The 27,620-nt window shown below is 38.0% G+C and overlaps 1 protein-coding gene across 6 annotated transcripts in view; it reads left to right on the plus strand.

Annotated features, from left to right (window-relative positions):
• Aatf (apoptosis antagonizing transcription factor) overlaps positions 1–27,620 on the plus strand; it is a 101,195-nt gene that overhangs the window by 47,438 nt on the left and 26,137 nt on the right. For all 6 annotated transcript variants that reach the window (XR_011373047.1, XR_011373048.1, XM_070027125.1 and 3 more), the window contains 3 exons: positions 13,624–13,691; positions 16,032–16,112; positions 23,868–23,939. Coding sequence is in view for 4 of the 6 variants with exons in the window: in XM_070027125.1 (XP_069883226.1) it covers positions 13,624–13,691; positions 16,032–16,112; positions 23,868–23,939 (221 nt within the window). In the remaining 2 variants the exon portion in view is untranslated. The remainder of the gene's footprint in view (positions 1–13,623; positions 13,692–16,031; positions 16,113–23,867; positions 23,940–27,620) is intronic.

Here is a 27,620-nt window from a genome sequence, read left to right on the forward strand (position 1 = left end):
CCCCTCCCCAATATGCTTCTTGGGAGAGATGATCTGTAAAGATTACTGCTTCATTGTGTACGAGTAATTGTGGTGATGCCAGGCCCTTGACAGACACAACGTAGCACCTGTTCTGCTGACCTGGTTAATTTCTTCTGTTGAGTGGGATTTGCCAGAGATTGGAGCTGAAGCCAATTCAATGATAAGGCTAAAGAAAATGGCTGTATGTTTTCTGTCACCTCCCAATTAAATTGGCTTCATAAAGTGCTTTCCTTTATTTGTCAGTGTAGTAAGCTTGAGCTAAGTGTTGCATTCAGAAGTGGTACAATGTATTACAATGGGCTTGTGAGTTTTCATTTCTTTCTTTCTTTCTTTTCTTTCTTTTTTTTTTTTTTAAATGTGGTCATATGGAAGAGCTGGATGGGTGTAATGCATTTCATCCTTTTTTTTTTTAAACCATACTTGAAGCCAGACTCTTTAGGTCCATGTTTTGTAAGGAAGAGATTATAGCCACATTGAATTTTAATGTTTCATTGTATGGGTTTAAAGGCTTACTTGGTTAATTCAGGTGTCATGTGGCTCTGTAAATGCTCTAACTACTGAGAATAATGGTGGGGTCAGACAACCCCCAACACTTGCAATTGCACATACGCTCACTCTCATTCTCTTTGTTTCTTAAATGGGCCTTAAACTTATAAAATATGTCTGTATTATTTAATAATGGCATATGCTGTATATATGTATGTATGATACGCTTGTGTATATACATATATGTGGATGAAGTGAGGTACTAAAGACAATATCAAATATCATAAATTGATTTTTATTTTTTTATTTTGCTCTTTTGAGTGTCTTGGCAGTGTATGCCTGGCTAGCCTGGAACTTGTAATCCTGCTGCATCTGTCTACTGAGTACTGATTACAGGCCTGTTCTACCATGCGCAGATTAATCTTATCTTTTTAAATTTTTTTATTGTAAAGATACTATACAGAGGGTTACAGTTACATGAGTGAGGTAATGAGTACACTTCTCTTGAACATTGTTACCCCCTCCATTGTTTTCCCCCTACCATCCCCTTCCTCCCTCCCTTCCCCGAGGTTCTTTTTTTTTTTTTTTTTTTTTGATTGAGATTAAGTGATTACATAATTTCCGGAAATTCACAGTATTGTGGAATAATGATGCTCATTTAAAGTCACAAGTTCATTCTAACTTTCCTGGAGCAAATTGTCTATCACAGTCTGTAATATATAACGGTGCTCACATGTTATATACCATATATGTGATCAGCAGCATGGGGATATTTGGTAGTGGTTCAACCAGATGAGTGGGAGTTCTTCGTTTCTTAAGTCGTGTTAGTTTTGTCATATCACCTAACATTTTGGATTTAGCATCCACTTATCAGGGAGACCATGTACTGTTTGTCTCTTCATTCTTGGCTTACCTCGCTCAACATGATTCCTTCTAGCTCCATCCATTTCCCTGCAAATGCCATTATTTTGTCATTTCTAATGGCTGCATAATATTCCATTGTGTATAGACACCACAATTTTTGGATCCATTCATCTGTGGTGGGGCATCTAGGTTGTTTCCATATCCTAGCTATTGCGAACAGTGCTGCAATAAACATGGAGGTGCACGTGTCCTTGTATATTGGTTCCTGTTGTTCAGGGTAGATGCTTAGAAGTGGTATGACTGGGTCGTAAGGGAGGTCAATCTTTAGCTTTCTAAGGACCCTCCAGACTGCTTTCCAAAGTGGTTGTATAAGTGTACATTCCCACCAGCAGTGTAATAGGGTTCCTCGTTTTCCACATCCCCTCCAGCATTTGTCGTTGGCTGATTTGTGGATGTGGGACATTCTGACTGGGGTAAGGTGGTACCTCAGGGTTGTCTTTATTTGCATTTCCTTCACCACCAGGGATGATGAACATTTCCTCATGTGTTTCTTTGCCATTTTTATTTCTTCATTTGAGAAGTCCCTCTTTAGTTCCCTTGCCCATTTAGTAATTGGTTTGTTAGGTTTGGGAGGGATTAGTTTCTTGAGTTCCCTGTATATACAGGATGTTAACCCCTTGTCTGATATATTGCTGGTAAATATTTTTTCCCAATTAGTTGGCTGTCTTTCTAGCTTGGTTGCGATAGCTTTATCTGTGCAGAAGCTTTTTATTTTAAGGTAGTCCCATTTGTCGAGTCTCTCTCCAACTTGTTGTGACCCTGGGACTCTGTTCAGGAAGTTCCTTCCTGTGCCTATTAGTTCAAGTGTCTCTCCTACTCTGTCCTGCAGTAGTTTCAGAGATTCAGGTTTAATGTTAAGGTCTTTAATCCATTTTGAGTTGATGTTGGTGCATGGTGATAGGCTGGGGTCCACTTTTAGTTTTCTGCATGTGGCTGCCCAGTTTTCCTAGCACCAGCGGTTGAAGAGGCTGTGTTTCTTCCATTGTATGTCTTTGGCTCCTTTGTCGAATATCAGCTGGCTGTAGGCCTGTGGATTTATTTCTGGATCTTCTATTCTGTTCCATTGGTCTTCGGGTCTGTTTTTGTGCCAGTACCATGCTGTCTTTGTTATTATAGCTCTGTAGTAGAGTTTGAAGTTCGGCATGGATAGCCCTCCCATATTGTCTTTATCCCCTAGAATTGTTTTGGCTATTCTAGGTCTTTTGTTGTTCCATATGAATTTTTGGACTGTTTTCTGTATTTCAGTGATGTACGTCATTGGGATTTTAATAGGAATTGCGTTGAATTTGTATATTAGTTTTGGAAGTATTACCATCTTTACTATATTAAGTCGGCCTATCCAGGAGCATGGGAGGTCTTTCCATTTCCTAGTGTCTTCTGCAATTTCTTTCTTTAACTTTTTAATCTTAGCATTTTTAGAACTGAAAAGAAACAGAGTCCTTGAGAACTGAAGCAACTTCCTAATAATAGTCATATAGCAAATGACAATACAAGTACTTATCTGAAGATTGCTTAGGCCAAATCTTACTCTAAACCTTACTTCTTAAATGTCTTACTCTTGAGTCATAAAAAGATTTGGCTGTAATATTACAGTTTTTAGTTTGTAAATAAATAAGTTTCATTTTCTTAGAACTAGGAGAAATATGCTGTTGGAAAGTAATATTTTTTCTTAGAAGGCAAATGATTTATTGAATTCCTGTTACTTAACAATTCTTATGAAAAAAATTAGCTCTATAGTTTTGTTACTGATTTTTTTTTTTTGAAACTAGAATTGCTCAAAGCTTGAAGTATAGCCACTGGTGAAGATTTTATGAGAGGAACTGTTCACCTGCTGTGGGGAATCATTGCGGGGGTTTACTTTCAAATGGAATTAGTTCGCATTTGACCCCTTTGTTTTTAAGGCCCATTCCTAAAGACAGTTTCACAAAACATCAAAGTTGTAAATAAGTACGAAAGATGAGCCCTTTCAGAAATGTTTTCAGTATTTGTTTTTCATTTTCATGATCCTACCTGGTATTTTATATAACATTAAATTCTTTAAAAATGTGTTGTCGGGTTGGGAGGGTGGCTCAGTGGTAGAGTGCTTGCCTTGCATGCATGAGGCCCTGGGTTCGATTCCTCAGCACCACATAAGCAAAAAGAAAAAAGCCAGAAGTGGCGCTGTGGCTCAAGTGGTGGAGCACTAGCCTTGAGCTGAAGAGCTGAGGGACAGCGCCCAGGCCCAGAGTTCAGGCCCCATGACTGGACCCAAAAATAAATAAATAAACAAATAAAAATGTGTTGTCTGTGCTATCATTTAAGTATTTCTTTTGTTTAGGTTTCTTAAACCAACAGATATTCTTTGGCTTGATAAGCCTAAGTTCTTAAAAACTTAGGGAAGCACCAAAATTTGCTGAATAGTTAGGGACCAGCTCCTGGACTATGTAGGAAGGTGGTTGACAAGCATCTTTATTTAATCCTTATAAGATCCCAGTATTGGAATGTGACTACTCCTAACAATAAGGTATGTAAGGTGACTGATTTTATTCTTTTTATATTCCAAACCTCAAACTAGTTTCTTGTCACTTCACAAGGTATTTTGTTCTGAAAGGGCTAATTGAGCTTAGCTGTCGACAGATTTGATGCCTGGATTTCTAGGGGTTCATTAAGATTTTGTATGTTACTTCTGGTTCTGTTTAGTTTTGATCCAGCTTGTCCTATCACTTTAAATCTAGCCAGGAATGTCTAGAGAAAGGCATAAGGGGTTTTGTACTTTTGATGACCACACTGATAGGTTAAATTTCTTCTTTCATTTGCCATCAGGACATGTCTATAACTGACTTGGCCTACATGTTGGACTTCTGTATCCAAGATATTTGATAATACTATAAGCAAATAACTACTATAAAAAGTCAGTAATGTTGAGAAAGAGAAGAGCCAGGCTGTCTGACACTATGGTTTTCTTTAAGTAAATTGGTGAGTGATTAATATGGACAGTTGATGTGTTGGCTTTAACTGTATACATTTACAACTTTGTATGAAAGAGGGATGTTTCAAGCCATCCCTGGAGCAAATGACAGCATAGTATTTTTTACTGTGGCATGTATCTTTCTAGTGGTTCAGTTGATGGTTAATAATACGTTTTAAGTTTGGATAGGAATTTGTTTCTGCTAATGAGTTACTGGCAAATAGATGCCTTTTGTTCAGAGAAATCTTTTGTTTTTAATTTTACTTTGAATTGTTACTGTGACTTGGCAAATATGTTCTCAAGGTTGCTTATTTTGTGTGCTAATAAGCACAGTTCTCCTGCTTGAATGTAAATAAAATACAAGATTCCAGTAATACTTTTATAGCCCCAAGTGAAGAATTTCACACTTCTCAAAAATGGGAAATAATACGTCCTTGTTCAAATAGGTTGATGATATATTGGACTTAATAAACTGTTCCTTCCAAGTGACTCATAAGGAAAACGGTGTAGTAGCTGGGAATGTGGCTTAGTGGTAGAGTGCTTGCCTACTATGCATGAAGCCCTGGGTTTGATTCCTCAGTACCACATAAACAGAAAAAGTCGGAAGTGGCACTTTGGCTCAAAGTAGTAGAGTGGTAGCCTTGAGCAAAAAACCTCAGGGACAGTGCCCAGGCCCTGAGTTCAAGCTCCAAGACTGGTGCGGAAAAAAAGAAAAATGGTGTAACAAGAGAAGGTTCAGTGCCTCCTAAAAGTATATGTATATTGTAGATTTAGAATAGAAAATAATTGTTTTAAATTTGTATAGTGTCTTTGGAGATGTTCAAATCTAAACTGTCTTTTCACTGGAGCTTACATACTAAAGACAGACAAAAACATTATAAAGAAAATTACAGACATTTCTTATGAGTATTGATACAAAAATAAGCAAACTCATATAGGCTGCTTGTTTAATATGAGTATTGATAGAAAAATAAGCAAACTCATATAGGCTGCTTGTTTAATATGTGCAAGGCCCTGGGTTTGATCCCTAACACCACATAAACAAAAGTCAGAAAATTAGGTACCTTAGAACATAAAAAATAATTACACATTACAACCAAATGGAATTTAGCCCAAGAATACAAGGCTATTTAACATCAAAAATCAAATTATACAATTTGTCAATAGAATAAAGATATAAATTATCTCAGTAGGTACAAAAATAGTCTCTAACATTCTTTTATGATAAAAATAAACATTCAGTAGACTAAAGATAGAGGGCATTTCCATATTTGATAATGAACATCTGTGAAGCCTGATGTCACAGTACAAGTCTATAATCCCAGCAGTTGGGAGACTTAAGATAGAATGATCACAGTTTGAAATTAGCTTGAGACCTTGTTGCCAAAACTTATAAAGGAACATGCGTGAAAACCACAAAAGATCCAGTGTTCTCCTAAGATTAGGAATAAGACAGAGAGATGTCTGTTTTTGCTACTTCATACCCTACTACAATATTGTGTTGGACTTCTAGGCAGGGCAATTGGGGCAAGAGAAACAAAATACATCCAATTTGGAAAGAAAGGTGAGGTTAAACTGTTACTTGCAGGAGGACTTCTAAAGCTAATGAACGTAATTAACATTGTTACAGGGTTCAAATGAATATATAGAAATCATTCCTGGGCACCAGGGGCTCATGCCTGCAATCAGAGCTACTCAGGAGGCTGAGATCTGAGGACTGAATTTCAGAATTAGCTCAGGCAAAAAAAGACTATGAAACTGTTATCTCTAATTCCTCTCTTCCCCCCCTTGCCCCCCCAAAAAAGTAGTAGAGTGCCATCCTTGAGCAAAAATGCTAAGGGACAATGCCCAGGTCCTGAATCTAAGCTCCAGTAATCAAAGCGTACACACTCCCATTAGTTGTATTTCCATTCACCAACAATGAGCAATATATAAAGAGAATTAAGAAAAGAATTTTATTAATAATATCCAAAAGAGTAAAAATACCAAGGAATACATTTCATCAAGGAAATAGAAGACTTGTACATCAACAATTATAAGTGTACTAGGTATTGGTGTCTTACCCTTATAATTCTAGCTACTCAGAAGGCTAAGAGCTGGAAGACTGTGGTTCAATTCAAGCAGAAAAGTCTGCAAGACTCCATCTCCAGTTAACAAGTAAAATGCCAGACTGGAGGTGTGGTTCAAGTGGTAGAGCACAATAGTGAGCAAAAAAACCTGAGCTGAGCATGAAGCCCTGAGTAACAGCATGCATGGGCGTGCACACATACACATACCCTATAAATGTTGCCAAGAGATTAGAAACCTAAGTAACTGAAAAGTTATTCTGTGTTCACAGTTTAGGAGACAATATTGTTAAGATGAGAATATTCTTTATATCCATATCAACATCCCATTGACTTTTTCTTTTGCAATATTAGTAAGCTGACTCTAAAATTCATATAGAAATATAAGGATCCAGAAAAGTGAAAACTATTGGAGGGTCTACCCTTTTTCGTTTCAAAACTTACTGCCGTGGTACAAAAATCAAGACATTTTACAGGAAGCGAATAAGCCAATGGAATACAACTGAGAATCTATAGGGAATGTTTACATTTATGGCCATCTGAGGGAAGGAATTCTATATTTCTTCCTTTTTTGGAGGGAAGAATTTGCTGGAGATTGAACCCAAAGCTGTGCACAGGCTAGGCATGTTCATTCTCATTGAACTACATTCTCAGCCTGGCTAGTTGATTTTTTTAAAAAATAAAAATAACAAATCAATTTAATGGAGGAAAGAACAGTCTTTTCAACAAATGTTTTAGGACAACTAGATAGTCACATGGCAAAGAATGAAGATAGAACATTGTCTCAAGCCCACATGAAACTTAGCCTAATGGATTATAAACTAAAATATAGGAATTAAAACTATCTGAAGTGGTATATACCTACAGTCTTGGTATTCAGGAGGCAGAGGCAGGAGGATCATAAATTCCAGAACAGCCTGAGCTATAAAAATAGCAAGATTCAATAAAAAACAAAAAACAAAAAGCTAAAACCATAAGCCCCTTGAAGAAAACAGAAAATAGGAATACATCTCAATGACATTTGGTCAGGAAATGGGTTGTTCCTAGATGGAGAGTGACAACTAATGAGTTAATGGAATTCCTTTGGCACTGATGTTTGCACTGTAATGTGTGTGTGTGTGTGTGTGTGTGTGCGCGCATGTGCGTGCGTGCGTGCGTGTGTGTGCGTGCACGGGCGTGCCAGTACTTGGGCTTGAACTTGGGTTTGGCAGTTGTCCCTTAACTTTTTTGCTCAAGGCTGGTGCTCTACCTCGAGTCACACAACTGCTTCCAACTTTTAAAGATTCTTTGCCCACTTTTAAATGGGCAGTCCTAGCTACTCAGAAAACCAGAAGTGGTGCTGTTGTGGCTCAAAGTGGTAGAGTGCTAGCCTTGAGCAAAAAAAGCTTAGGGACAGTGCCCAGGCTCTGGAGGAGTTCAAACCCCACAACAACCAAAAAAAAAAAAAAAAAGATTTTGCTGCAAATGATGCCATTAAGAAAGTGAAAAAAGACAAAGTGGTGGCACACACCAGTAATCCCAGCTTCATGTGAGGTAGAAAATGGGAGGATGGACTTTTGTGATCAACCCAGGTAAAAAGTCATTGAGATAACATCTCAAAAAGCAGTCTGGGCATGGTAGCTTGTACCTCTAATCCAAAATGAGGAATTAAGTAGAAGGGTCACTCCCTGAGCCTGGTCCTAGACCAGTGCAGGAGATCCTACCTGAAAAATAAACTAAACCAAGAAAGAGCCACAGGCTGTTCATAGAAATGGTAGAGTATTTAACAAACAAGGTCCTGAATTCAAATTTCAGCACTGTCCTCACAAAAATAGAAAACACCATAGAACTGAGACTGTTAAGAGACAATAACTTAGAACATGTAAAGAACTCGTACAAGTTAACCAAAAGAACCCACTTAAAAGTGGGTGAATAATCTAATAGATATTTCTCTTAAAAAAATACAGATACACAGTAAGCTCAGAAAGATGCTCCATGTAATTAGACATCAGTGAAAACTTCGTGAGATTCTGCCTCATGTCCATCCACCAGGATGGCTGTAAGTCAGTGTTGAATATTAACAGATGCTCACAAGTAATGTACTGGGATGATATTTTACGTATTTTTACCTGAACCTTTTAAAAAGATTTGCTTAGTTTTCTAAGTATCTGCTGCTATTTTTTCTCCTGGGCTCATCCTCTCTGGGATGGTCTGCTCTTGGCCTGTACTGTTTAGGACTTGCCTTGGCTTCTTTCTAGAGTAAGGGGTATTTTCTAACATCCATGTCTTTTCCTTGCTTGCCATGTGCTTTCAGTTACTGAAGCATATCTTCCAGTGAAAGGATGTGTAAAAGATAAATTGATTGAGTCCTTCTTTGCATATGTGATGCTATGTTTATGTAATTCTTATTATACTTGGTTAGTGATTTGGCTCTATATGGAATGTGAGGTTGGAAATAGTTTTCCTTGGATTTTTGAAGACATTCCTTTGCTACCGCCTGCTACCTGTAATTGCTGTTGATTGAGATATCTAATCCCATCATGATTTCCATTCCTTAATAGTAGAAGTGTAACAATGTAATTTATTGTCAGGACTAGGCACGTTAAGGCACTAGGCACAAACCAGAACTTTCTTGGATAAACTGGTACATGTTTTTTCCCCTGTTACTGGGGTTTTGACATAGAGTTTTCATGTTTGCTATACAAGGGCTATACCACTTCAGCAACACCTCCATTCCTAAGCCGGGATATGTGGTTACCTCCTTTCTGCATGGCCTCTTTTTTTTTCTCTGTTGAAGATTTTTTCTGGTATTCTGCATTGCATACTGCTGATGTGTCTTAGCAAACCCTCTTTTTCATTTATTGTACTTGGTCTTTGTAAGCTGGTCTGTTCTTTAATTCTGGGAAATTTCCATTATGATTTCTTTAAATTTTTTCTCCTAGTCTTTGTTCATTACATAGTTAACTTTCTAGAGTGTCCTCTTAATTTTTATTTCCTTCTTCAACAAATAAGCAAAGGGGAATTGCTGTTTGGCCTTTTTGTTTTATATTAGAGATTTTAAAGAATTTATTTTCTAGTTCTTCATTGGAATTTTTTTTTCTGTTTTGTGTTTAAAACATTAGCTGGGCACTGGTGGCTCATGTCTGTAGTCCTAGTTACTCAGGAGGCTAAGATCTGAGGATTACAGTTCAAAACCAGCCTGGGCAGGAAAGGCTGAGATTTAATCACCAAAAAGCTGGAAGTTGAGCTGTAGCTCAAATGGAAGAGTGCTAGCTTTCAGCAAAAAAGCTCAGGGACAGTGTGTAGGCTCTGAATTCAAGCCCCAGAAAACACACACACAGACACACTCTCTCTCTCTCTCTCTCTCTCTCTCTCTCTCTCTCTCTCTCTCTCTCTCTCTCTCCCCTCTCCCTCTCTCTCTCTCTCTCACACACACACACACAGACACTAAAAAGAATATTTGGACACACACACGAATATTTGGAATCTGGACACACACACACACACACACACACACACGAATATTTGGAATCTGTTAAGCCTGACACACACATACACACACACACACACACACACACACACACACACGAATATTTGGAATCTGGACACACACACACACGAATATTTGGAATCTGTTAAGCCTGACACACACACACACACACCACACACACACACACACAACTGGGCTTTAGTCTGTTTGTACAAAATACTACTGACTGGGTAAATTTATAAAGAACAGTTTATTTTTATTTTTACATAGTTTTGGAGGCCCAAGGCCAAGATATCAGCAGATTCAGTTGTTTAGAAAGAGCTGCCCTTAGCTTCCAAAATGGCTTCTTCCTTTAAAAATTTTTTTGTTAAAAATACATTGGTTGTAGGGAAGTTTAGGGGTTAAGTAGAGTTTGGGGGACTGGCCTAGAAACCTAACTTAATCTGTTATTTCCCCAGAGATACGATCAAGCCTTTCCAAGTTGACTCTTGAGAAATTATAATAGACTACAGCAAAACTATTTCATATAGCTCTCCATTTCCAATTAATGTAAATATCCTGTCATCTTTGTTGAAATAATGAGCTCCAATAACTGTAAAATAAACTTGAATTTTAGTAGAAAAATGTGTTCATAAAGTTGTTTAAAAAGTTGAATTCGGAAGCAAAGTTATCCTGTCAGTATTTCTAAAGCTTCATTTTCCAGCAACTTTTTGAAAGCAGCTTTTCTAATTAAATTTAAATCCAGTGATAATGACAGCTGTCAGAAATGGTAATTGCCATGGGAATAGTTTGTTTAAGTATGACTTTTTGATTATTGTTTTTTGTTTAGTTTTTTACTTTTCTATCCTTTCTACCTTGAAGAGGGCAGAATCTTTTGAAGATTTGGACTAAGTAAACTAGACTTAGCAAGATAAATGCTTGGAAGAGCCCAAGAATACTTAGGGAGTGAAAATGAAGGTCACTATATGTGTGTGTGTGTGTGTGTGTGTGTGTGTGTGTGTGTGTGTGTGTGTGTGTGTGTGTGTGTGTGTGTATTCATACACACATACCTACACACGTATATATACATATATATACACACATATGGGTATATATGTAAATACATATATATGTATATACAAACACACATATATATACACGTATGTATATACATGTATATGTATATATCACCAAGTGCTTGAAAGGGAATTCTACCTCCACTTGGTGTTTGAATGGCTGAGATCACTGCAATATTACAGATCCAGTGCAGTTGTGCAGCTCCAGTTTCCAGCCTTTGTCAAGGAGGTTGTATGGCTCTCTTCCAAATGATGCTGTCCTCTGTACTGGGGCAGCCTTCTATAAGCACATACTTCCCAGTGGCCATGCCTGTCCAGGCTCAAGGGATCAAGGATGATTAGGAAAGCTAGGAATGGTGGTTGTAATCTCTTCTGTAGCTAAAGCAGAGTAAGGGCAATGAAACGCGGTCATTTCATCATTTTCATATATATATATATATATATAATATGTACATATACATTTTCACAAACATATTTATATATAATATATATGTAATTATTAACACTACCCACATTCTCCAACTTTACTTTTCAGAGAATATTGACTAGACCCCATTTGTGCTGGGCCTGAAGGGCAGCTGTTTATACAGCCACGGTGTTACATAGGTTTACTGGATCGTATGTCTGTGTAGCACTGGATTTGGATCTTGTATTTAGCTGCCAGAAGTGACTGTGATGAAGTAGGAGAGATAAACTGATAGATTGGCTGCCAGAAAGATGTTGGGAATCAATCAGATAAACAGAGTAAAGAAATAGCTTGCTGTTTTCTAGTGATAATAAACCAGTGGCCTCCAGTCCCCGAATTTTTTTTAATGTTATTGCTGTGGTAATCATCTCCAAAATAAACAAATGAAAAAAATCACAGGAGGATTTTAAATTTTTAAATTTTTAATTTTAATGTAGATATCCTTTTCTCTTTTGCAATAAAGATGCATATTATGGAAGTGAATATTTTTATACATTTGTTAGAAGTAGGTACTTCTTCCAGTGCCTACTTATGTAAACAAATGAAAATTAGAAAATAACCTATTTTCATAGGTATTTATTTTTTCTCCATTTAGCTATTTAGCTTAGTGAAATATCTATATTGCTACCATGCCTTGCTTACAAAAATAATTGCTTATTTTAGGGAAAGAACAGTTTTAAAGTCCGACTTATTTTACTGATGAATGATTAGCAAAAATGAGTTTTAGTTTTCCTCCCTTAGATTTCTCTTCAATTTTTGGAATTTTAATCTCTTACTATTTCTCCACATACAGCACTTGTAGAAGAGAGATGATACCTAGTTTTGTTAGTTTTGTAACTTACAAGTCTCCTCCTTCAATGCTGACTTGAAATTTTACCACTTCTCTTCACCCAGGACTTGAGGGTTCCATGCAGATTCCTAAGTTTTCAGTTGTATATGGTGGAGTACCTAGGATTAAAAAACCAGTAGAAAATAATTTAGAGTTCCTGTGGAATTGGACAAGAGCAGTGAACATAAATGGCTTTCTTTTGGTTTCCTCTTAAACTATTTATTTGTTTGTTTGTCAGTTATGGGGCTTGAACTCAGGGCTGGCCGCTGTCCCTGAGCAATTTTGCTCAAGGCTAGTGCTCTACCACTTGGAACCACAGTACCACTTCTGGTTTTTAAGTGGTTAATTGGAGATAAGTGTTATGGGGATTTTCCTGCCTGGGCTAGTTTTGAACTGCAATTCTCAGATCTCAGTCTCCTGAATAGCTAGGATTACAGGTGTGAACCACCATTGCCAGCTCTCAAACTTTTAATGGCTGTGTGTTAGTGTCATGTCTGGTTATATCACTGATAGCCAGCATAGGAGAATAGCAGCTATGAAAAGCAAGAGGATGGAGTGCACATTCTTTTTTTTTTTTTTTTAATTGTAAAGGTAATGTACAGGTAATGAGTACATTTCTTTTTGAACAGTGTCGCCTCTTCCCTTGTTTTCCCCCAATTTTATTTTCTCCAGAGTTTCCCCTACACACACACACACACACACACACACACACACACACACACACACACACACACACACACACACACACACACACACACACACACACACACACACACACACACACACACACACACACACACACACACGTTATATAGCTCGTTTTCAACATAGTGTCTAGTGAGTATCACTGCTGAGTTAGTTTACCCTTTGTCCCACCATTTCTGGAGAATACTCTTAATTGCTGTCAAGACTTTTGCCTGAAGATCTCCCTAACTCCTGAAGGTTATAGTTCATGCACCATTATCCTATGGCTGGGAGCTGATACATTTTCCTTTTTGCCACACAGTACTTCCCACCTGACCTTTTAAAGATTCTTTATTGGTATAGGTAGGGTGGAGAAAACTAATCATAAAAACAATGGAAGGAATGTTGCACACACATTGATCCATTTGAAATGAATTACAGTACAATAAGTCTTCAATATGGACTTCTGTTCTCAGCTGCTGGTATGCCTCTGTTTAAAGGTATATAAATATGAAAGGGTTAATGGGAATTCAGCCATGCTATTGCCACTGGCTTGTCCTTTATTGATTGTAGGTTAAGAGCTGTCACTGTGCCGTTCAGAATTCCTTCTCTGCTCTTTTAAAGTCAGTTGGTGCTTGGAGACAATAAATAAATCAGTTGCTTTCCTTTCCCTCAGCTCCTTCGAGAACTAATAGAACGGAAGACCAGCTCCTTGGATCCCAATGATCAGGTGGCTATGGGAAGGTAATTTAGATGTGTGTGTGTGTGTGTGTGTGTGTATTTTGCTATTTTTTGTTTGTTTTGGTGAGCTGAGGTTTAAACTCAGCCTCACATTTGCTAGCAGGTGCTTTACCACTTGAGCCTCCTTCCAGTACTGCTTTTTGCTGGTCATTTTGGAGATGGCGTCTAGGGGACTTTTCTACCCTGGCTGGCCTCAAACTGATCCTTTGAATCTTCACCTGCTCTGTGCAAGGGTTTAGGCATGAACTATAGCACCTGGCTTAAATGTGGTTTTCTACTCATGCAAACAACCTATGTGTGACTCCCTTTGAGAGACACAGTCTTACTGTAAGGCAGTGATTGGTCCTATAATTATCTAAGTTAAGCAAGATAATAAGAGCTAGAAAGACAAAGTGATTGTTTATTCTACACTGTCTAAAAGTCCCTGTTATGCTTTTTGCTGTGGGTGTGGATTGTGATTGTATCCATATCCATTCTGCAGACCAGTGGATAAAGAACTGTCCCCCAAAATGTTCTCAGCAGGCAGAGTGTGGTGGTGTGTACAACAGGTTCCTTGCAAAGAGTCAAATCTGCTTTGTTAGTCTGTGTTAATTCAGACCTCCGCCCTTTCAGTAAAAGCTTCAGTACAATTGGAAATGGAACATGGCAGCATTTCCCAGATGTCAGATAGAATGCAGAGCAGCAGAGAAGGCTCTTGTGTGTATGTTTCTTCCTGTGATTGGAAAATAAAAAGGGCATTTAGAGTACTACCCAACACATAGTGTACATTTGAAAAACCATGAGCCATAATTTGCAAAAGCTTGAAAGGAAATAAAAGCTGTGCCAAGACAGGATTCTGGACAGAGCGGCATTTTGAGAAGCAATGAGAAATTTTGAGTTGATGAAATAATTTTATTTGAGTAGAATATTATTTGAATTTTAGGGTAGAATGTTGTTGATATTTCATGTATCTCTGGAATGTTATGGCTGTTCGCCATAAATTTAATGTGATAGAGCAAATTGCATTTAAGTGGTGATTATATTGTACATTTATCTGACTTTACAATAAAATAGATTATGGTAATTAAGATTATATTAAGATTACAGTAATTGGATTTCCCTAGTTTTTTTTTTTTTCTGATGTTGAATTTTCATTGTGTAAATCAGGTGAGATGACGAACTGCTTGCTGTTTCTTAACTTCCTCTTTTTCTCACATTTGTTTGTGGTAGCAATCTGCCAGGATTTTCTTAGCTTGATATCCCTTCCTTGAAAAACTAATTTCTTCATGTAAAATGACTGCAGAATCTATGATTCATTTGTGGCACCTGATCAAAAATTATCTAGCTATAAAATTGAGACAATCTGGGAAATTTGAAGACAATATTTGATAGTAAATATTAAGTATTTTTAGGTGAATAATGACATGGAAATTAAATTTTAGGAGGGGAAAGAGTCCTTTTATCAGCACATAATGGAATGCTTTCAGATGAAATTAAAATTAAGTAAATGACTGTAAAACTAGTGTCAGGCCAGACTAGCATGATGGCTCACATATCTAATCTTAGTTACTTTGGGAGGTAGAAATCAGAGGGATCACTGACCCTGGCAAAAAAGTAGCAAGGCCCTATCTCAACACATGAACCACGCAGTGATGACATATATCTGTAACCCCAGCTATGTCGGAGGTGTAGGTAGCAGGCTTGTATACTCTGGCTGGCTCTAGGCAAAACAAACAAAAAAACAAGCATACATATATTATGGAACCCTATCTGAAAAATAATTAAAACAAAAAGGGGTGAACTCAAGTGGTAGAAGCATGTATGTACCTAGCAAGCCCAGGCCCTGAATTCAAACCCCAGTACCACATCATGCTAAAATCCTCATGTCAGTGGTTGTTAAATTGTTTTTTAAAAATAGCAAAGTTAGGAAGTAGAAGAAAAAGGACTCAATGTTACAAAAGGGACAGTAAGAGGTAAAAGACTTCATGTGTTCAACCAGCAGTTAGTTGCAGTTAATAAGAGAACATGCTGCAGACCTGAAGAATTAGAAGGAAGCCCCTATTCAGTTTGATGGGTTTCCTGCAAACCGGTAGATTTAGTGCTTGTCACAGCAGCTCCAAACACTAAAGAGCATTGTTAACCAAATTTGCTGTAGAATTTTGCAGCTTCCATTTTTTTTTTTTTTTACCATTGTACAAATCCTCTTCAATTGATTATAGTCACTTTGGCCCCAGACTATCTTAAAGGAATTTGGTACAGGTTGATGATTTCCTTGTGCAGGGTTGTTAGGAGAATTCCAATTTGTCAGTATATGTAACTTATTTCTGCCGTGATGATGCATAACATTGCTTGTGAAATTCCCAGGCAGTGGCTTGCAATCCAGAAGCTGCGAAGCAAGATCCGCAAGAAGGTAGATAGGAAAGCCAGCAAAGGAAGGAAACTTCGGTGAGTTTTTGGGGAAAAAAATTACCATGATATAATGTATGTCTTCTCAAATTTTGATCATGTCATTTTTTTTCTCTTCTTTCTGATGATTCTCTTTTTAAGGATCAGAAAAATAACAAAATGATATTCAAGCATTTCTTCTTTTTACTTAGCTTTTTAAAATTTAAAATTGAAATGTAGTTTCACTAAGTTTTTGTTCTACCATTGTGAATAGATGTATGAAACTATTTCTTGAAAAGAGAAATAATAAAAAAGGCAAGATAGTTGAAATTATTTTAGTTTCAAAAAGACAAGTGAAGGCAAGATAGTTGAAATTATTTTAGTTTGAAAAAGACAGAAATGAAGGACTCCAGAAATGAGGAATACGTGTATGAGAAAATAGCCTTCTGAATCTAGGAAAACTCCACTGTATGAGCTCTTGCAGTAGTCTTCTTAAGGTATAAACAGGAGTATCATTAATAAAATCTTAGACTAATATCTCTGGTAACATAGTATGTATGTGTGTGTGTAAAATACAAAAGCATATGTCAGAAAAACTGCTTGTAATTCAGGTGTACATTGAAAAATCCTTAAACTTGTTTATTAGATGGTTTTAGGCAGTAGCTAATCCCACATCTCTTTATGCAAATGTTGTGTGTGTGTGTGTGTGTGTGTGTGTGTGTGTGAGTGTGCACACGCACGCGCGCGCACTTGTGCATGTGCACATGTATTCTGGTCCTAGGGCTTGAACTCAGGGTCTGGGCACTGTCCTTGAGCTTTTTTGCTCAAGGCTAGTGATCTGTCACTTGAACCACAGTTTCACTTTTTTTGGTGATTAATTGTAGATAAGAGTCTCATGGATTTTCCTGCTTGGGCTGGCTTTGGACTGTGATCCTCAGATCTCAGCCTCATGAACAAGTAGGATTACAGGAATGAGCCACTAGCTCCCAACGAGTAGTTAATTCATGAGATCAGGTAAAAGACAGTGAGGAGATTGGAATGATTCCTAGTGTTTCAGAGGGAGTAGAAAGATTTTGTATTACTCATTGCTACATGTATGCTTCAAGGAGGAAATCTATTTTGAGGAAGAGAGTAATTTCTGTTTCAGAGTACATTGAATATATTGAATTTGACATGTGTATTGAACTTGAGAGGTCTAAGTTTACAGATTTTATGTGTGTGTGCCAGTACTGAGGCTTGAACTCAGTTCTTGCTTTACTTTTTGCTCCAGGCTGGTGCTCTACCACTGAAGCCATGATTCCACTTCAGGCTTTTCTGGTGAACTTCCCTGCCCTAGCCGGCTTCAAACCACAGTCCTCAGATCTCACCCTCCTGAGTAGCTAGGATTATATGTGTGAGCCACTGGTGCCTGGCTGGTTTGTAGATATTTGTATCAAGAGAAGGATATGAATATTTATTGTCTAGGAACAATTGCAGAAATTTGTAGCATGACAAGAATAAAACCATGAAGAATATCACCCTACATAAAACAGGAAGAGAGAAGAGCCTATTAAAATACTGAGGAATAATGGTCATCTAGTAGGGGAATAGGAGAAAGTGAAGCAGTAAATGCAGAAGACTGCCTTAAAATGATTGGAAGTATTCAGTGCCTCAGGAATAAATTAGGGCAGGGCCATTTTATCTGTGATCACATTTCTCCACTTGAGGTTCTCTGGGCTACAGTAGAAGTTTGCTTGACTACAGTAGAACAAGGGACATTCCATACTTGAAATGCCTGTAGAATTAGTGCATAAGCCTTTACTTTTTTGATCTCTTCAATAAAAGCCTTTTGGATACCAGCTGGTATGCCATTAAAAGCTATGTATGTGATATTCCTTACATGTTAAATGTAAAGAGGAGAAAAGTAGAAAAATCACCATTAGGCAAAAAGTAAGTTTTGCAGGCAAGACCACCAATGAATGTTAAAGTCAGTGAGTAAAAGTTTGAAGAGATAATGTATTTGCATTGTTTCCAAGTATTGTCACAAGTTATTTATCAATTGGAGAAAATAGTAACTTTATAGGGGAGAACTCTCAGTAAGTCATATTTGCATTTCTCTGTCCTTGGTAGTAAGACACAGCATCATTTGTGGTATTTTTGTCCAAAATATCTAATTGTATGAGTCTCATCATAAAATATTCAAATTCAAATTTTGAGACATCATGTAGAATATCTAACCAGTACTTTTTAGAAGTGTCAAGTTGACCAGGTGTGATGTCTCATACTTGTAATCCTAGCTACTTGGGAAATCAGGAGGCTTGAAGTTTGAGATCAGCCCAGCAAAAGGTAGTGAGACATCATTTTAACAAGTTAGCTAGATGTGATGGCATGCAACCTGTCATCCAGCTATTCAGGAGGTATAAATGGTAGGATTATGATTCAAGGCAGTCTGGGCAAAAACAGAAGACTCAATTCGAGAAATAGAGCAGGATAGGGCTAGAGGCATGGCTCAAGTAATGGAGTGTCTGCCTAGTAAGCACAAGGCCCTGAATTCAAACTACAACATTTCCTATTCCCCAGAGGGATAGGAAACGGAGGGATGAATAATTTTCATAGATTGATGCTGACTAAGGAGCAAGCATAACCAGGTGCAATATGGTGTCTAAGGTGAAATCTTGGCCTAAAAAAAAGGCTGGGGGGGCATAATTGGCAAACTGAATAATGTCTTTAATGTGATTAATAGTATTATAGTATTATATATAGTATTATATATAATGTTAATTCCTAATTTTGATAATTACATTGATTTTATAAGTTGTAAACATAGGGGAAGCCTGTACAACTTCTCTGTAATCCAAAAATTATTGCAGAGTAAAAATTAAAATAATAAACAAGGTTATTGTATTAGTTTGCTTGCTTACTTTGTCATCTGTTCTTGCTTGGGTCTCCTTGTGACCACAAATGTGGACAGTGTAGTCAGAGTCAGAGAAGAATTCTTATTGATGCCTTTAGTTATAACTGAGGCTTATTCAAGTCTCAGTCAGGCACTTCATAGAGTAATCTCTGGAGCCACACTGAAGGTTTAAAGTCTGACTCTTCTATTTACTAGCCTTGCGACCTTAAACAAGTTACTTTGAATCTCTGTGCTTCAATTTCCTCATTGGTAAAACTAGTACAATAATTGAAATCGCATCTCATAGGGTTGTTATGCAGATTAAATGAACTAATTTATGTAAAGTGTTTAGAGAAGATAAGTAACTTACCCTGCATTACGAGCTAGTAAGTAGCAAACTGGGATTTGAAGTGGTTGGCCTGATTCCAAAGGCTATGCTTCTAACCTCTGTTTGTTAACTTGTTGCATAGACAGAACCAAAGTGACATTTTGCCACTGTAAGTATCCTGTCCTAAAGGAATAATCTAAGCATTCGAGGGTAGATGAGAACATTATATGTAACTTCCTTACTTAAACTTCAAGAACAGATAGTATCCCAGCTGCCATCACTGATGCTAGTCCCCACTGGACAATCAGCTTCTCATTTGTGATGGTTTAGAAAGGTAAACTTTTCAGAAATGTTATAGCAAAGATTATCATTCATTTGTGGAAACAGTTTAAATGACAACAGATGATAATCTACTCAGACTGGGTATGGTACTTGCTGGTTGGTTGCTAGAAAATAATATATTTAAAAAATAAATATTTGGGGTTTTGGAAATAATTATTAATTATTGATTATTAGCATTTTACTCAGCATTGTGTGTAAGTGAATTTAATGATAACTTAATCAGAAGTCATAATGTAAGTGAATTAAATGCTGGGGCTTGTTAGAAAGTAGAAGTGGGGATGTAGCTTAGTGTTAAGGCACTTGTCTAGCATATGTGAGCCCCTAGATTCAATCCTCAGCATCACATAAATAAAATAAAACAAGTAGTCTCACTTTATTTATGCCCCCCCCCTTTTTTTTTGGTGCTGGTCCTGGGACATGAATTCAGGGCCTGGGTACTGTCTCTGAGCTTTTGCGCTCAAGGTGTTACGGCTCTACGGCTTTGAGCCATAGTTCCAATTCCAGCTTTTTGGTAGTTGATTGGAGATAAAGAGTCTTACTTGGACTTTCTTATCTATGCTGCCTTTGAACCTTAGATCTCAGCCTCCTGAGTAGCTAGGATTACAGAGGTGAGCCACCAGTGCCCAGCTAAAGCATTATTTAATAATATGCATTATAGTCTGTTTCTGATCTTCAAAATCTAATGTTTACAATACATCTCAATTCTGACTAGCTATAGTTCAGATGCTAAGAAGTGGAATATGCTATCTGTCTTAAGATAGTATAGTTATAGAGTGGTAGTTAATAGCGTTTATCAAGGAAGTGAATTAAGCTGGGTGCTGGTGGCTCACCCCTGCAATCCTAGCTACTCAGAAAACTGAGATCTGAGAATCATGGTTTGAAGCCAGCCTGGGCAGGAATGTCTGTGAGACTCATCTCCAATTAACCACCAAAAGCTGAATGTGGAGTTGTGGCTCAAGTGGTAGAGCATTAGCTTGAGTAAAAAAAAAGCTCAAGGACAGTTCCCAGGCCCTGAGTTCGAGCCCCAAGACTGGCACACACACAAAAAAAAAAAAAGAAAGAAGGAAAAAAATGATGTCTTTGAACATAGCTAAGATTAGTATTTGCATTTTCAGATGGGCAGTGAAGACAATAGTGTGTGTGTCTGTGTGTTTGAGATGGTATGTTTCCGTATATGTTAACCAGTGTGTCCTTGAACATTTGGTCTCAAGTGATCATCTTGCCACAGCCTCCCAAATAGTTGAGACTACAGGCCTGTGCCACTATGCCCCTGCTGATGTTAAGCTTATTTAATTGTGTTTGCATTCTATAATCTCAAAATTTATCCCATGGAAATATGTAAACAAATGTTAACTTTGGGACTGGTGATATAACTTAATGGTAGAGCCCTTGTTTAGAATGCACAAGATCCAGCCTCCCCCCCCCCAATTTGTCATTGTTTAATATGTCTATAAAAGAGGAGAAACACTATAAATGCTCATTCATAGAAGATTAAGTTATATTGCCATAATGAAGTGCTCTAAAACTCTGAAGAAAGAATAGAATCTAAGATGTGATTCATTGGGGGGGGGGCATAATGGAGAAAGTTAAGTACAGTCATTCGTTGTGTAACAGGAAGGCTATGTTCTAAAAGTTGTGTATTATTAGGCAATTGTGTTCCTGTGTGAGTATGAGAGGGGACTTCCACAAACCAGATAGTTCAGCCAACTGCACACATAGGTTGCTGTGTAGGCAACCATCATTGCCCAAATACTATTGCTTGATGCCTCACTATATATGTTACATATACATATGTTTGTTTTACATGGAAAATGCCACAATCACATTCACATTTTTAATAGTGATTATTTGTTAGAGATTAAGCTATTTGGATTATTTGTGAGATTGATGTATTTTTATAACTACAGGACAACAAGATGTTTGATGCATAGTTCTTTTTATCATTGGAAGCAATGAAAACATAATATTTCTATTCCTGAGATTGGTTTTTGTGTGTGCCAGTGCTGGGACTTGAAATACAGGTCTTGTGCTCTTGCCTAGGCTTCATGCCATTTGAGCTGAGTCTCTTGGCTGCCTGGGATGACTTGGAACCATGATCCTCAGATCTGAGCCTTCTGAGTAATTATGATTATAGATGTGAGTCATCAGTGTCTATCCTCCTGGAATTGTATGCAGCCATTCAGATATTTCTTTTATGGAAAAAAGGAGGGTACAAAAATAGTGTGTGTGTGTGTGTGTGTGTGTGTGTGTGTGTGTGTGTGTGTGTGTGTGTGTGTGTGTGTGTGTGTGTGTACGCGCGTGCGCGCGCGTGCGTGCGTGCGTGCGTGTGTGTGTGTGTGTGTGTGTCCTGAGTACTGGTTGCTCACATCTGTAAACATCAGGGAACAAATCTGGTAGATTGCAGTTCAAGGGAAGCCTGGCAAGAAAAAGGCATAATACTTGATCTCCAAAATAACCAACGAAAAGCTAGACTAGAGTTGTGGCTTAAGTAGTACAACACTAAGCAGAAAAAGCCAAGAAAGCCAAGAGCCCTAGAGTACTGGCAAAAAGAGGGCCGAAGAGAGGGAAGGAGGAGAGGGGGGAGAAAGGTAGAGGAGAGGGAATAAGAGAGTCATTAACATAACTAACAAATATAACTAAAACAATTGTTTGAAGGTGAAGCAACTGTTTTTGTGTGTGTGCTATATTTTCCAGGGTTTTTGTTTTTGTTGTTGTTGTTTGCTTTTCTTTGGTTGGTCATGGGGCTTGAACTCTGGGCCTGGGTGTTGTCCCTCAGCTTAAGGTGAGCATTCTGCCACTTGTGTCACAGCACCACTTCTGGTTTCCTGAGTGGTTTATTGGAGATAAGAGTCTCAAAGACTTTCCTGCACTAGCTGGCTTTGAACCTCAATCCTCAAATTTCAGCCTCCTGAATAGATAGGATTACAGGTGTGAGCAATTTCTAGGGTTTTTTGTGATGAATTTATACTATCTTAGTATCATTGTAAAATGTATTTGTTGAGAAAAGAATGGTATTTGAAAGAATTAGATATGAGTGGTATAATAGAGAATTGAGTTGTTTACTAGATACAAAAAAGTTTCTGGCTGGGCTCTTGCTGATGGCTGACACCTGTAATCCTAGCACTCAAGAGGCTGAGATCTAAGGGTCAAAGTTCAAAACTAGCCAGGGCAGGAAAATCTGTGATGTGAGATTCTTTCTCTAACCAGCAAATGTTGGAAGTGGAAAAAAGTTTCATTTTTTGTATTGCATGATAGTAAAAGGCAAGGACACCTCATTAAGTGTTCTTTGGTATTATTTGATCAGATATTACAATAATACCTTTTTGCCAGATGCCACTGGATCTCATCTGTAATCCTTGCTACTCAAGAGGCTGAGATCTGAGGATTGTGGTTTTTGAAGCCAGCCTAGTCAGACAAATTCTTGACTCTTATCTCCAATTAATGGCAAAAAGTCACTAACTAGAGTAAGTACAGGTGTGGCTCAAGTGATAGAGTGCCAGTTGTGAGCAAAAAAAAAAAGAAAACCACAAAGTGAGAGCACAAGGCCTGGAGTTCAAGCCTCAGTACTGGCACCCAAGAAAGGTCCTTTTTATCTTTTAGCAAGAAATGTAGGTGATGTAACTTTAGTTTCTGTAATACCTCAACTGAAGGTCTTAGACTTAACCTTGCTCTGAATTCAATTTTGCTCCTTCATTTAAAGATGGAGGAATGAAATACCCAGGGGTACTTGTGTGAGGAGATGATGCAGAATAGCAGGAGCCTTTTCTGTCTCAAAACTTATTCAGGGAACTAGTGCCAGTGAGAAGTAATGTGGAGGTTTTGACTTAGCGGTTGCTCCAGTGCCTGTGCTGGATAGCTTTAGTGATAATGAAAAATGATTAAGATGTACACATAGAGGGAAAATGGAGTAGTCAAGCCCTCATTGATTTTGGTCTGGAATGTTTACAATTCGTATGTTGTAAAATACATTAGTATATCTACTCTTTTAGTATGTCTTAGTATTTCCACTTAGTTTATCTACTCTTTTTCCTCAGCTGTGATACAGATGGATCTGTGTTGAACTGCCGCCATTTACCATGTGCTTTTATCAGACTCTTTTCCTGCAACATAAAGGAAAAATATAGTTGTAATTGCCTGTGAAAATTTTCCTATTTTACTGGAGAGCCAAATATCCCTATGATCGGTTCTGGGTTTGCAAACTCATAGAATGTGTATCCTTTCCTAGGTTAATGGTCTCTAAAGTTGCTGTCTGTGTGTTTCTTGCTTTATTTAGGTTTCATGTCCTTAGCAAGCTTCTGAGCTTCATGGCACCTATTGACCACACTACAATGAATGATGATGCCAGGTGAGTAATAGATTAATTATATGTCTCAAATGGCTTCATGACAGCCTGATATTGACCTGTTCTATTGCCTGTCGCCCTCTTGTTTCTTCTTATCAGTTAACCATTTGTCATTGGTATCATAGCAAGGATCCTCGTCTCATCTCCTCACTCCCTTAATTACTAAAGCCAAATCAACAATTTCCATAAATCTCAATGCCATCTGTGATGATTCATTTTGCTGCATTGCTTTGTTGTCTTTAATGTTGTTAGTCCATCTGCCTAGGACATCTGACATCCTCTCTGGAGCAGAGGGTCAGGACAGATCACATGCTCTGTGTGCTTGTTCTATGCAGAATGGCTATAGACATCACTGGAGAGGTGTACATATAATGTATTTGTTGAGATTGTTGTTGAATATTGTGGGGATTTTTTGTTTTTTTTTTAAACAGAAGAACATGCTCCTACAGCTGAAATGACAGAAATACATGCAGAAAAAATAACTATTCACAATATTGTATCAGAGGCAACCATTTTTTAAGAATTATTTCTTCTCAATTTATTAATTGGCATTCTACTATAAGGAGAGTTCCCTTCCCCTGCATTTATTTACCATTCATTGATTCATTTGTAGTAGTATAGACTCATGCATTCCTATTTTACTCAATGAATTATATTTATAGTGTTAAAGTTGTTCTAGGTAGGTGAAACCCCTTTAAGCTGGCTTGTGTCCTTTTGATCCAGTCACTATTTGAATTCTTACTTACTCTCTGGCAAGATGATCAAAGCTTATCATATATCTTTCTTGTGCCAGTGCTGAATACACTTTTCTTGAAGGCACCCTTGTTTTTATTGGATGGTGGTGTTTAGAAACCAAGATCAAGCCAGGCACTGGTGGCTCACACCTATAATTCTAGCTACTCAGGAGACTGAGAACTGAGGATCGAGGTTCAAAGCCAGCCTGGGCAAGAAAGTCTGTGAAACTTTTATCTCCAATAAACCACCAGAAAACCGGAAGTGGCGCTGTGGCTTAAGTGGAAGAGTGCTAGCTTTGAACTGAAGAGCTCAGGGACAGTGCCCAGGCTCAGAGTTCAAGCCCCATGACCAACAGAAAAAAGAAAACAAGAACCAAGAAACCAAGATCAGTGTGTGGGACAGGAAATATGGGGATATATGTACACAAATGCAGGATGACTGCTTACAACATCTCAGTGTTTCAGGGTCTGTGAATTGCCTTTCAGTGTGATTTTTCGTGTGTCTGTGTCTGTGTCTGTGTCTGTGTGTCTGTGTGTGTACATGTGTGTGTATGTGCGCGCACGCGTGTGTCAGTCCGTCCATCCATCTGTCCGTCCATCCATCCATCCATCCATCCATCCATCCATCCATCCATCCATCCATGTGTGTCCCTTTCAGGGCTTGAACCAGGGCCTGGGCACTGTTCCTGAATGTTTTAAACTCAAGGCTAATGCACTACCACTGAGCCATAGCTCTACTTCTGTTTTTTTTGTTTTTGTTTTTGTTTTTTTGTTTATTTTGAGGGGGGAGTGGTTAATTAGAGGTTAGAATTTCACTGACTTTCTTGCCTGGGCTGGTGATCCTTAGGTCCCAACTTCCTGCATAGCTAGGATTACAGGCATGAGCTACTTGGAATCCGTTTTATTTTTTTTCTTTCTTATAACTGAAATTATTATATTCTATAAGTAGTTTGCGTTTCATGTCACACGTCATTAAAATAGTTTAAAAATTATATAACTATAATATTTTTATATAATTTAGTCATTCATTGAAAGTTGGACACAATTGTTTTTAATTGTCATTATTATAAATAATGCTGTGATAGAGACTTTTAGACAAATACGTATGAAGTAAGATTATTGATGATAAGATAGGTAGATGTGGGTTTTTGTCAGCTTTCTCTTTTCTTTTCTTTTTTTTTTTTTTGGTTGGTCATGGGGCTTGAACTCTGGGCTAGGGCATTGTCCCTAAGTTCTTCAGCTCAAGGCGAGCGCTCTACTGCTTGAGCCACAGGGCCACTTCCAGTTTTCCAGTGGTTTATGGGAGAGAAGAGTCTCACAGACTTTCCTGCCAGGATTGGCTTTGAACCGAGATCCTCAGATCTCAGCCTCCTGAGTAGGTAGGATTATAGGCATGAGCCACTCCCGCCTGGCTTCAGCTTTCTCTTTTAAACTGAATATGACCTTTTATTTGGTGATTTATTTACAAATTTCATCAGAATTTTCTTCCCGTTGCCTGGAAAGTGTTAGGTTGCCAAATGTGAGGAAACACAATTGTGTTTTTTACTTGATTTATTCCATACTTTGTGTACAAAATAACTTTTTCTGATTCTGTTCATATCTGTTCTGGACTCATATGTTCTTTAGTTCTGTGGACACACACACACACACACACACACACACACACACACACACACACACACACACACACACACACACACACACACACACACACACACACACACACACACACACACACACACACACACACACACACACACACACACACACACACCTCTTGAATCTTGAACTCAGGGCCCCAGGCAACACACACACACACACACACAGGGCCCCAGGCAACACACACACACACCTTGAATCTTGAACTCAGGGCCCCAGGCACTATCTCTGAGCTACTTTTGCTCAATATTAGCATTCTACTACTTGAGCCACAATTCCACTTCTGGCTTTTCTGGAGGTTAATTGGAGATAAGAATCTCACAAACTTTCTTCACAGGCTGGCTTTGAATCTTAATCCACCGATCTCGGCCTCCTAGTAGCTAGGATACAGGTGTGAGCCACTGGCACCCAGCAGCATTGGTGGATTTTAATGTTGGGTATACTGGAACCAGCCAGCCATGGGTACTTAGAGACCACTGACTTACTGTTGGAAATAATGTAGTACCATTCTTTGTACCTAACTTTGTATACAAAGAAATTAGGTATCACTGCATACTACTTTTCCTGAAGTGAATAGATTAAGTTTTGCTATATTACTGACAACATTGTTCAATGAAATTATAAATAATTTAAAAGCTGGAGTGGGGGGAGGAGAGGTCGGAGGGGAAATTTGGGAGAAAATGACAGAGGGGGTTCTAAAAGAAATGTACTTATTACCTGACTTACGTGACTGTAACCTCTTGTATATCACCTTTACCAGAAAATTAAAAAAAAAAAAAAGATGTAGTAGAACAGTATAGCAATGTTAAGTGGGGAAAGAAGGCCTAAGTTAGATTAATGCCCAGTGGGATGGGGCATCTTAAGTGCTCATCCTTGAATCTCTCATGTCCCTCATACAGTTCTAGCTAATAATTGGTGCTTTAGTTGACTTGTATTGAAACGGGATACCGTTGTCATTAGAAGAAAAGAGTTTTTTTTTTTAAACACAGGATATTAAGATGTCCTGGTGAGGAAGAAATTTTCTCTTTAAAAAGATCTTTAGATGGGCAGTGACTTCTTCACCTTGTTTTTCCTGTGGGGTGGTATGTGTGGTGTTACCTTATTTAATTTTTGCTCATACAAATTATCTTTCCATAGTAAAAAAAAAAACTTCAAGTGATCAATTATAAAAAACAAAACAAAACAAAAAGCCATAGCCAAACCTTTAGCCAGGTACTGGTGACTCACACCTGTAATCCTAGCTAGCTATTTAGGAGGCTGAGATCTGAGAATCATAATTCAAAGCCAGCCC

The sequence above is a fragment of the Dipodomys merriami genome, unplaced genomic scaffold (genome assembly GCF_024711535.1).
Source record: "Dipodomys merriami isolate MVZ:Mamm:240054 unplaced genomic scaffold, mDipMer1.0.p SCAF_19, whole genome shotgun sequence".
Taxonomy (NCBI): domain Eukaryota; kingdom Metazoa; phylum Chordata; class Mammalia; order Rodentia; family Heteromyidae; genus Dipodomys; species Dipodomys merriami.